Source organism: Apodemus sylvaticus, chromosome 1, assembly GCF_947179515.1.
Source record: "Apodemus sylvaticus chromosome 1, mApoSyl1.1, whole genome shotgun sequence".
NCBI lineage: Eukaryota > Metazoa > Chordata > Mammalia > Rodentia > Muridae > Apodemus > Apodemus sylvaticus.
This window is the reverse complement of record NC_067472.1, coordinates 16,601,630-16,612,797: the sequence shown is the minus strand read 5'-3', so window position 1 is coordinate 16,612,797 and position 11,168 is coordinate 16,601,630. Positions and strand designations below refer to the sequence as shown.

The 11,168-nt window shown below is 52.0% G+C and overlaps 1 protein-coding gene across 2 annotated transcripts; it reads left to right on the top strand.

The window, feature by feature from the left end:
- Positions 1 to 221: 221 nt before the first annotated feature.
- Positions 222 to 8,691, top strand: Sfxn3 (sideroflexin 3). Of its 2 annotated transcripts, none has more exons than XM_052184968.1 (11): positions 222 to 489; positions 1,630 to 1,793; positions 2,272 to 2,442; positions 2,598 to 2,696; positions 3,003 to 3,078; positions 3,221 to 3,306; positions 4,466 to 4,593; positions 4,778 to 4,827; positions 6,056 to 6,105; positions 6,705 to 6,752; positions 6,991 to 8,691. In XM_052184968.1, the coding sequence occupies exons 2-11, from the start codon at positions 1,633 to 1,635 to the stop codon at positions 7,085 to 7,087; spliced, it is 966 nt and encodes a 321-aa protein (XP_052040928.1). In that variant the 5' UTR covers positions 222 to 489; positions 1,630 to 1,632; the 3' UTR covers positions 7,088 to 8,691. The 2 variants fall into 2 exon arrangements, with proteins under 2 accessions (XP_052040928.1, XP_052040936.1); XM_052184976.1 differs by having other exon boundaries at positions 482 to 521.
- The last annotated feature ends 2,477 nt before the right edge of the window (positions 8,692 to 11,168 follow it).

The window sequence follows — 11,168 nt, the reverse complement described above, 5'->3', positions numbered from 1 at the left end:
GCAGGCAAGGAGAGCCCATTGCCAAGGCAGTCACCAAGTAAACAAGCGGTAATCCGAATCCCTCCGGGCGGGCGGCGCACCATCAGAGGCCCGCCCTCCACGCCGCTCACCCGCACCCAGCGCACCTAGACAGGGTGCTGCCGGGTTGGGTGCCTCCAGAGGCAAGCTAAGGGACTGCAAGCGAAAGAGGCAAGTGGGGCGGCTCCTCCCCTTTTCTCCCTGGTTGGGAGGGCGGCCAGAACTGCTTCCCACGACTGGGTCGGGTCTGGTCTCAACAGCCTGGTCTGGGGGAGTCGTTCCATATGACATCCACTACCCCGGAACTCTGCCAAGAGGGGGGTGGGTCAGGCGAACGAGCTTAGGGAGGCCCCCCGCCCTTCCCTGCTGCTCAGCGTCACGCGTGACGTCCCGGTGATGGCTGGGAGGAGAGCGGAGAGCGGTGAGGAAGGCGGGTCTGAGAGCTTCTAGAGGCTGAAAACCCCGGAAAGCGTGAGTGCTGGCTGCCTGGGAATCAGCAAAGGGTAGGGGTGAGGGCTTCGGGTCAGAAGAGGAGGCTTGCCTTGAAAGGAGCGCTCTCTCTTGTGGGAATTCCTTATTGCGTGGTCTATTAGGATCTGTAGGGCACAAGGAGGGGTTGGTTGGGTGAGGGTGTGTGTTAGGCATGCTTTCAGATGTCTGCAACTAATAGCTATGGCTGAGCTGTGTGTGTGTGTGTGTGTGTGTGTGTAACGGTATTCTGACTGGTTGGCTAGTGTATACAGTGTGGGTCTAACCTGTTTGTGTGCTGGGGAGGGCGTGCCTGTCTTTGTGTATAAGTATGTGAGAGTCGGGTGGGGACGGTGTCTACTGTGTGGGAGGAAGTGGGGTTGGAGGGTATTAGTCATTCTGCAGGATTTTTGCCTAACACAGCCAGATGGCTGTTGTTGGCATTCCTTTTTGTACTGGGCGGAGGGGCATCCATTGAATCTCGCCCTTTCCTGAGGTTTTTCCTAAGGCTCAGAGAGAGCTGGGTGGGTGTCTGCGTCAGCTCTATTCAACCCAGGACCAGGGAGGGCCCAGGGTTATTGTGCAGCAGTTGAAGTGAGGGGGTTTGAGGGGGATCTGTGCTTGCTCACATGTTTACAAATGGCTGCCCCTCCAGTGCTGCTTGAGATCTGGTACGGATCAGCCCTCAGGTGCCTAATGACCCTCGTCTCCTCCAATCGGGGCCTTGAGTGTGGGATGTCTTTTGTCATTTTTCCAAACAGCCTTGGAAGTTTTTTTATCTAAGTCTTGGGACAGCTGGGGCCTGAAGCTGAAATGGACTTGGGTGTGTGAGCCATGTTTTATGTTCCTACAGCGGGAGCTCAAGATAGCTGCCCTGGATTAGCTGCTGCCAGTGAGCCAGCCACACACATGTAAATCCTGCATCAGCCACAGAGTGCGGAAAGCTATATTCCCAGTTCTGGTCTTCCCTCCCACTCTTGAGTGGCCGTAGGTCCCTGGCTAAAACACTACCTTGGGAGCAACTCCTCCCCCGCCTTATGGCTCTGGAGTCACCTTGAGCATCCGCAGGCACTGCACAGTTTCAAAGTTTCTCCCAAGTGAATGAAGTCCTTGGACCTGATTCTTATTCTTGCTGCCTTGCAGAAGATGGGTGACTTGCCCTTAAACATCAACATCCAGGAACCTCGATGGGACCAAAGCACATTCCTAGGCAGAGCCCGACACTTCTTCACAGTCACTGACCCCCGAAATCTGCTGCTGTCCGGGGAACAGCTGGAAGCTTCGCGGAACATCGTGCAGAATTACAGGTGAGCCTGCCTCAAATCACACCACGGTGACACAGCACTTTAGCTCAGCGGATCTGAGGACATTTGGTCTGAGGAGACAGCATGGGTGTTATGGGTAGGCGGTAGCTCTGCAGATCCTCAGTAATGACACTTCCCAGTGCTGTCTACTCTACAAGGACAAAGAGAGTCCCACACAGATAGGCAATCCTCTTCAGGAGATCTAATTCTTGGAAAGTCCTCCAGTTATTCCAACTCCCCTGGAAACCACTATCACTGTGACCCTGGAGAAAACATGGGACCACCTAGGATGTAGAAATAGAAAAGGCACACCTATGAGACACTTTGACCTCCCTCAGGGGACAGGGAGGTCCTTTACTCTGAGGCTGGGTGCCAAACTGCCTGATCCTTTGCCCAGAGTTCCCTGAGGCAAGCAGCAGAGACTAGAAGGGCAGGTCTGACCCCCTGCAACTGCCTGCTGGCTTCTTGCCAATTTCTACAGGGCTGGTGTGGTAACCCCAGGGCTCACTGAGGACCAGCTATGGAGAGCCAAATACGTGTATGACTCGGCGTTCCATCCGGACACAGGGGAGAAGGTGGTCCTGATTGGCCGCATGTCGGCCCAGGTGCCCATGAACATGACCATCACTGGCTGCATGCTCACCTTCTACAGGTAAATCCTGCCCCACGTCCCCTTCCTGAGTGTTGTGTCCCAGAGCGTGGCTGGGCGACTAGAAGTCTCCTCTCTGTACCCTTTTCATTGGGGGTTCAAGGATGGAGGAATATTGTGGAGGGACAGATACAAGGAGTCCATCTCTGTACCCTCAGGAAGACTCCAACTGTGGTGTTCTGGCAGTGGGTGAATCAGTCCTTCAACGCTATTGTGAACTACTCTAATCGCAGTGGGGATGCGCCCATCACTGTGCGGTGAGTGTCCTGCATCCCCAGCCATTCCTGGTCCCCATGGACCCCTGTGCCAGCGATTTGGCTCTCCTACCTGCCTGTTCCGTTTGTCTCCCACCTGAGGGCACTCAGTCCTTTTGTATCTGTTTTGCGGAATCCGCTGTCTTTTTAAAGAAGGAGGAAGACTTTCACAGAAGTTTACTGGAGCAGGGGAGGGCTTTCAGTGAGGTACCCTCTGACACCCGCTGCCCTGGGAACCCATAATGTCCCTACAGGAAACACGGGCTGGGCTCTTCATCTCTCCCTGTGACCTAGCCTTTTCCTCCACAGGCAGTTGGGAACAGCCTATGTGAGCGCCACCACTGGGGCTGTGGCTACTGCTCTGGGACTCAAGTCCCTCACCAAGGTAAAGTTTCCTTACCACTACTGGCCTCTCACAAATCCTTGTCTTCCTCCCTGTTACCCTCTCATGAGGCCTCTCCATATCCACCCTGAGTTCCTCCCTACCCATGGTCCTCAGAGCCACTCAACGGCCTTTCCTCCCCCAGCACCTGCCCCCGCTAGTCGGTCGATTCGTGCCTTTTGCGGCTGTGGCTGCTGCTAACTGTATCAACATCCCCCTGATGAGGCAGAGGTGAGTGGTCCTGGCTCCCAGCACAGGAGTGTCCAGGGCGTACATGGTCGTGCAAGCCATCAAGGTACAGGGGCAGTCTTCTCCATCCCTGGGTATGAGTGGCTGGGCCCTGATTTATGCTGGCTGACCCTGTGTTTGAGAACAACCAGTTCCCACTCTGTGAGAACTTGCCCCGAGGTGAGGTGAGACTGAAGGGGGCAGGGCTTTAGAAAGGGCACTTCACTGGGAACTTGCTGATAGGGCCGAGGTGTTGGGCAGCAGCAAAACCAGCTCTCCATGGCTGGAATGAGAAGAAACACTGCATTTGATAGTCAGGTTGAAGGTGACTTTCAATAAACAAAAATGTACCCTGAGGTATCTCATGCCACCATCAAGGAAACCACATTTCGGGCAGTAGCGACATCAGTGTGTTGGTTATAAAACTCTATATGCCTTTTTGTTTTGTTTTGTTTTGTTTTGTTTTGTTTTGTTTTGTTTTGTTTTGTTTTGAGGCAGGGTTTCTCTGTGTAGGCCTGGGACTCACTCTGTAGACCAGGCTGGCCTTGAATTCAGAGATCCACCTGCCTCTGCCTTCTGAGTGCTGAGATTACAGGCTTGGCTCACCCAACATTCTTCATAGTTTTGTTTGTTTGTTTGTTATTTTATGTATGTGAGTACATTGTCGCTGTCTTCAGACACACCAGAAGAGGGCATCAGATCCCGTTACAGATGGTTATGAGCCACCATGTGGTTGCTGGGAATTGAACTCAGGATCTCTGGAAGAGCAGTCAGTGCTCTTAACTGCTAAGCCATCTGATCCATCTCTCCAGCTCCAGTTTTGTTTGTTTATCTGGGATGCTGTGTGAAGAAACCTTACCTGGGCTACTTGGGGGCATTTGTGGTAATTAGGATGGTTGTCCCTGTCGTGCTGGATCACAGGACCTTGGAAATTACCCTACACCCTGGCTCCTCTCCAAACCCTCTTCTTCAACCAATTGAACAACCCAGAACTTACCCCCGTCCCCTGGGTTGGCCAGGGCTAGCACAGGCCTCTATCTATTCTCTGGGATCTACCCTACACCCTGGGAGTGGTTCAGAACTAGCCTTTGAGTGGGGGAAGGTAAAGGGTCACCAGAGATCTGATGCCTAGAATCTGGCCCCAGCCTCTTTCTCTTCTTAGGGAGCTACAGGTGGGCATCCCAGTGACTGATGAGGCTGGCCAGAGGCTTGGCTACTCGGTGACTGCGGCCAAGCAGGGAATCTTCCAGGTGGTGATATCGAGGATTGGAATGGCGATTCCTGCCATGGGTGAGGCGGGGATGGCTGGGTGGAGCTCAGGAGGCTCAGAGAGAGGAGGGCTTGGGGATCTCAGGGTTTTCTGATAACTCAGTCAGCAAGTGTGGGAAGAATGGGAGGAGCTGGGATGGAGGCCTTCCCTCAGGCTCCTGCAGTTTGTTCCATGATCTCTCTCACTGTCCTACTCTCCCCTCAGCCATTCCCCCGGTGATCATGAACACTCTGGAGAAGAAAGACTTCCTGAAGGTAAATAACTCACCTTTTACCTATTCTGTCCCAGATGGACTGGGGTCAGGGAGAAATGACTGTCCCCAGTCCTCTCTCCAGCCTGGCCGAAGTCTAAGATTTGTGGTCCTTCCCTGTCTCCGTATCTTCATTCATTCATGAATAAAGACTGGGCTGGAGGGAAGGAACAGTGAGGGAGAGACAGAAGGAAGGAGATGGTGTCCATCCCGAGGAAACTAGGTTAACTCCAGAGGTCTCTGACATACACAAGATGACTGTCACCCACAGGCTTGATGGGATACTCGTGATGTCACACGCTGCGTCCCCACTGATAGGCACACATACACCCTCATGAATGCACAAACAAGGTTGGGAAGCAAGGTTCAGGAATACAGTCTCCAGGTCATTCATCAAATCGTTTATACACCAGTCAGTATTAGGCGCCGACTGTGCACCAGACATGCTAAGCAGAACTAACATGGCTGTGGACCCTCTCCCCCAAGGCTTACAGTCAAGCACAGAAACCGAAAAAGGAGCAAGCAATAGGGCTGGATGTGGTGGCTCACATCTTTAACTCCAGCACTCTGGAAGCAGAGGCAAGTGGGTCTCTGTGAGTTTGAGGCCAGCCCGGTCTCCACAGCAAGTTCCAGGCCAGCCAGGGCTACACAGTGAGACCTTTTCTCAAAAAACAAAACAAACAGAGGTCAAACATATTGTTGTAAGTTATGAAATGTGCTCTGTAGAATCCAGTGGGGCAGTGTCAGTGAGACGACCTGGGGACAGTTTAGTCAAGCACAGGCCTTGGGAGACCCAAGGAATGAGGTGAGTCAGTTGAAGAGTGTTTCAGATAGAGAGAACAGCTAGTGCAAAGGCCCAGGAACAGATGCATTTAAAGGGCAAAACAATGGTCGCCATGGCTGAAGAAGATGCAGGAGGGTGTGGAGAGGGACATATTTATGCCACTGGGATGACAGGAAGTGAGTGGAGGCTCAAGGGAGGCTCCCTGAAGAAAGTAGCTTCTGGAGAAAGCGAGGTAAGAGAAAGATGGTCAGAGAGTTACCATGGGAACCGATTCTGAGAGGCAAGATAGGCAGCAGGTCTGGTTGGGGTCGGGTGTGTGCAGGTCCCAGCTACTCATTGGCTGGGAAAAAACAAAGGCTGCTAGCTAGAACCATGGTGCAGAATAGATGGGGTTAGGGAAAAAAAAAACAGGACACAAGCGATTCTATTGTCTCTGTCTCCCCCACAGCGCCGCCCCTGGCTGGGGGCTCCCCTGCAGGTGGGACTGGTAGGCTTCTGGTAAGTGTGCAAAGAGGTCAGTGGGGGAACATGGGGGAGCCTTTATCATTCTGGGTGTGGGTTGGCACGCACTATCTTTGAGATGCTTACATCATAATTCAGTTCTATAAGTACTGCACGCTAACCGATTACACCACTGGAGCACCCCATACATTCCGTTCTAATGGATACCCATAGTGCAAAATATGCCTGTGTGTGTGTGTGTGCACGCGCGCGCGCGCGTGTGTATATCTGTGTGTGTGTTGGGGGAATCTAGGGGTTCTTGCCTTTGAAAATCAATAGTTTAGTTGACACCACACAAATCAACTCTTCGGTACAATCCAGGAGTTGCATCCCATCCCATTTTATCCCTGGTCCTGCTGCTCCCTGATCATGGGACTTTGGATCGATGCTTGGGAGGCTCTTTCCTGGGGCAGAATCTAAAATCAGGACTGAGTTCAGCATCCCTGAATGGTCCTTTGACTCCATTTTCCAACCTTTATGACTGGGATAGAGCTCAACAAAAGGCCTTGTTCTTGGGGCTATTTCTGTGAGGTGGGGTCCAGGGAGGGGACACTCCAGCCAGTGTCTCAGACATTTTCTGTGCTCTTCTTCTCTAGCTTGGTATTCGCCACACCTCTGTGCTGCGCTCTGTTCCCTCAGAGAAGGTGAGTGACACTGGTGGACCTGACCAGAGCCTCTGCACGGGACTCTGCATGTCAGACCCTTAGCGTGGGCCAGGGAGGCCTGATAGGAGTATGTGGGAGCTGGGGGATGACAGTGAAGCATCCCTTCTGTAAGCAGGGAGGATTCTTCATGTGGGAGTGGCGGGAAGACAGGTCCTGGGTCTGAGACGCTGAGCCGAGAGGTATATTCACCGGCCCTGTGCTGTCTGTCCTATTACAGCTCCATACACGTGACCAGGCTGGAGCCGGAGCTCAGAGCTCAGATCCAAGCACAAAACCCCAGCATCGACGTGGTTTACTACAACAAGGGGCTTTGAGGGGAGTCGGCCTCTGTCCCTGTCCTTACTTCCTTAGACTGCTTCTCTGGTGCCACTACTGCTGCAAAACTACCACCTGTTTATCTTCCGGGTACTGGGCAGGGGGCTTGACAGAGGCAGCAGTCACTGAGACCAGCAACCTTAGACTGGGGAGGCGCCCCTATAAGCCTCTTCTCTCCTCTCTGGTGTCAAAGAGCAAGTCACAAAACCCATCCCTCCTGTGTGTGTGTGTGTATGTGCGTGCAGATACTTAATGCAGCACATGTAAGTGTTTATGCATTTGGTCCTGGAAGCTAAGAGCAGAAACGCTGTTCTAAGATGTCCTGATATCTGCCATATTTGTCTTCTCTCTTCAGTCTGTCTACTCCTGCCCACCTAACAGCCTGATTATGGGTGAGACTTCCTTCCCTAAACTGTTCCTCGGGCCAAGTCATTTCTGATAGCATCTTAGCCTTCTGCACCCAAGATAAGCCCCAGGATCCCAGAACACTGAACTGAAGGACATTGGCAGGCCACCCAGAGCTTAACCCTTCAGGTTTCGAATAGCTAGCTGGCTCTAAAAGCTGGCTCAGGACCTGGGCTGGCAGAGGAAGCAGTGCCGGCTCAGGGAGGCAGGGGGCTCGTGCTTGCTGGACCCCACACCCTAGAACAGCTTCACTCCTCTCTTTTAATAGGACATGGGGGATATCAGTAGCCTGCACGGCTCTCCGCACTGCAGTGCGGGTGCTTTTAGAGACGGTCTTGAGCATTCTTGGTCTGTTCTGATGAGTCATGTCATGACCCAGACAGAAACTCCACCCTTCCAATTCCATCCCCAATCAGGAAGCCACACAGGCAGAGCAAGCATTCCCTTCAGGAACTGCCACCACCTGTACCCACTTACGGGGGGACCGGTGTGGGAACGGTGCTTAAACACAGGCCTCAAGCGCACAGTATCAAGACAGGTAATCCTGTGTTTCACTGATTCTTCTTAGACACACCCCCACCTCAGCTCTTTCCATTCCATCTACCCCATCTCTGGAAGAGCCCAGGGCGTCATATATGCTAGGCAAATGCTCCACCACTGAGCCACATCCACAGTGCCCTCTTCCTTCCTTCCTTCCTTCCTTCCTTCCTTCCTTCCTTCCTTCCTTCCTTCCTTCCATCCTTCCTTTTTTCCTTCCTTCCTTCCTTTTTCTTGTTTGTTTTTGTTTTTCAAATATGATTTCTCTGTGTAGCCCTGGCTGCCCTGGCACTCAGAGCTCTGACTGCCTATGGCACTGAGTGGGATTAAAGGCATATGCCACCATTGCCAGCAGCCCTTCTCTTTCTTAAGACATGGCCCTTCCCTCCCTCTGCCCTTAAGTTCAAAAGGAGGAGGGACCCAGGCCCTAACAGCTGGACCCAGTCCTAACAGCCGGACCAAATGGAAAATGGGTTCAGGAATGGCGTGGCCGGTAGTGACTCCAGGGCGTAGAGTTATATCTCCACTCCAAATCCATGACTTCTAGCTAAAAGTGATGGGGTCCCCAGTGACATCCATGGAGACCACTTTCACTAGCTTCCTCCTCCAGTGACAACAGCTGTCACGTCCTGGTGTCAATAAACTGCAATCCTGTCTGGTTCTTGATCTTTAGTTATTCCATGTCCCACCTAAGTCGTCCGCCTTCAGCTTCTCCTTCCCTGCTGTCTGCAGGGAGTCTCGTCTCCCAGCAGAGGGCTCTCTGAACTTACACAATGGGTCCTCTGGCCTCTCTTGGAAGCTGAGCCTTGGCCCCATTCTTTCTTCACTAAGAGGACTGCTCACATATATATTAATTGAAGCTCATGGCCTTTTGGTTTCTTTGAAGAATCTGGCATAGGGTGGTGACCTCAGTCTCTAGAGAAGGGAGAGGAGGCCAACAAGTGCCTGCCCCACCACAGTGAAGCTGGTAGGGACTGGGACATCCTCTGTGGTTAGCAGGGCACTGTGGGAACTGGCCTGACAGAATCCCTTCCCATCACCCAGGGTTCTTCATTCCCTCCTTGTGCTTATGCCTGTGTGCTCAGAAATCTGCCTGCCTCTGCCTCCCAAGTGCTGGATCAAAGGTGTGTGTGTGTGTGTGTGTGTGTGTGTGTGTGAGAGAGAGAGAGAGAGAGAGAGAGAGAGAAGGGGGGTAGAAAGTGCCTTTATAGCCAGGCGGTGGTGGCGCACGCCTGTAATCCCAGGACTTGGGAGGCAGAGGCAGGTGGATTTCTGATTTTGAGGCCAGCCTGGTCTACAAAGTGAGCTCCAGGACAGCCAGGGCTACACAGAGAAACCCTGTCTCAAAAAAAAAAAAAAAAAAAAAAAAAAAAAAGAAAGAAACCACCAAAAAAAAAGGGGGGGGGGAGGGAAGTGCCTTTATCCACTGAGCCATCTCACCAGCCTCCTTCCTTTTATAATGCTTTGCTGCCCTGGAGAAGGTGAGGTAGGAAATGTGTGCTTGTATACAGGTGGTGAGAGTTATTAAAGGTCACCCTTAACTGCACAACACACTCGAGACCAGCCTGGGTTACATGAGACCCTGTTTCAAATAACAAACAAAAATAGCAACAAGATGCTGGGTATAGCAGTGCACACCTTTAATCCCAGCACTTGGGAGGCATGGCCTGCAGATCTCTGTGTTCAAGGCCATTCTGGTCTGCAGTGTGAGTTGTAGTACATGCAGGGCTTCAGAAAATTCGGTCTCAAAAAAAAAAAAAAAAAGCAGAAGAGAAAAAGCAACAAGAAAACTTGACCAAAGGACGGAGATGGAGTCTGATTCCAGCAGAGCTGTGACCCCTGCCACCGTGCTTCCTTTCCTTTGCCAGCTGCCAGCTAAACCCAGTCCCTCTGACATTCAAGAGCACCTTCTCCCTGGACCCAGTTTGTTTACAGACCAGTAAAACTTAACAGGTCCACAACTTTACACAAGCCTTTTCCTTTTTGGGGGAGGAGGGGATGGTGGTTTCGAGACAGGGCTTCTCTGTAGACCAGGCTGGCCTTGAACTCAGAAATCCATCTGCCTCTGCCTCCCAAGCACTGGGATTAAAGGCATGTACCACCACTGCCCAGCCACAAGCCTTTTCCTAAAGCCACCAAGAAAGCTAGACCAGAAGCCCTGCTGTTTATGTAGCCCGGGGAGCCTTAGGTCACAAGCTAGCTCATGGTCAGTCTGGACAACTCTGTGAGACAGCATCTTGGAGTAAACAGCAAACAGAGGGATTGTAGCTCAGTGGTGGAGTGCTTGCCTAACAAGAGCAAAACCCTAGGTTCAGTCTTCAACACGCTATCAAAAAGAAAAAGCCTCAGCCACTACAGGCTTTCCAAAACTGAGTCTTAGAGCTTGCACACATAAGCAAATCACTTCATTAAATATGGGACACTTAGGTGGCCAGTTTCGATTTTGTTCCATCCTGGGCCAATCTGGGCCTCCAATCACACCGAGGCCTCCTTCCCAGCCGCGAGAGCCCTGGGCCAATTCTAGTTTCTCTTAGCAGTTAAGCTTTGGTCTTTGGGCACTGCCTTGAAAAGAGGTCTTGAGCTTTTACTGGTGAATCCATGAAAGATACACTCATTTGTCGGGGGAGGGAAGCAATCTGGGCATGATAAGATTATTAAGAATGTTTTATAACAACTACCTGTGCTCTGCAGACTATACTTGGCCTCTTCAAAGCCTGGTAGGTCATCTGAGGAGGGCTCACTTTCCTGTCTTTCCCTTCTATTGTCACACCAGTTTCTCAAACGCTGTTTAGAGTTAGCAATAGGGCATATTACAGGTTCTCCCAACTTTCACCAGAACCCCTAGCCTAAGGGCCAGAGAAAAACCCCTTTGTTTCCTAAGTAAGCCAATCAGCTTCATGCTCCGCCCTCGAGACCTATCAATCAAAGGGAAGCCACGCCTCCTTCACGTAGCCTGTCCGGAAATACGACCGCTTCTGGCGTTGTTCCTGTCCCTCAAAAATTAGACTTGACTCCACCCACTTCCGTTTTCCCTGGCAACGGCTGGCTTTGGCACTCCACGCCCCTTTCCGGCCAGAGCCCTGAGCTGCTTTTCTCCCTTGCGCTTGATCCTGGAACGCTCAATCCGCTAAATCCCCT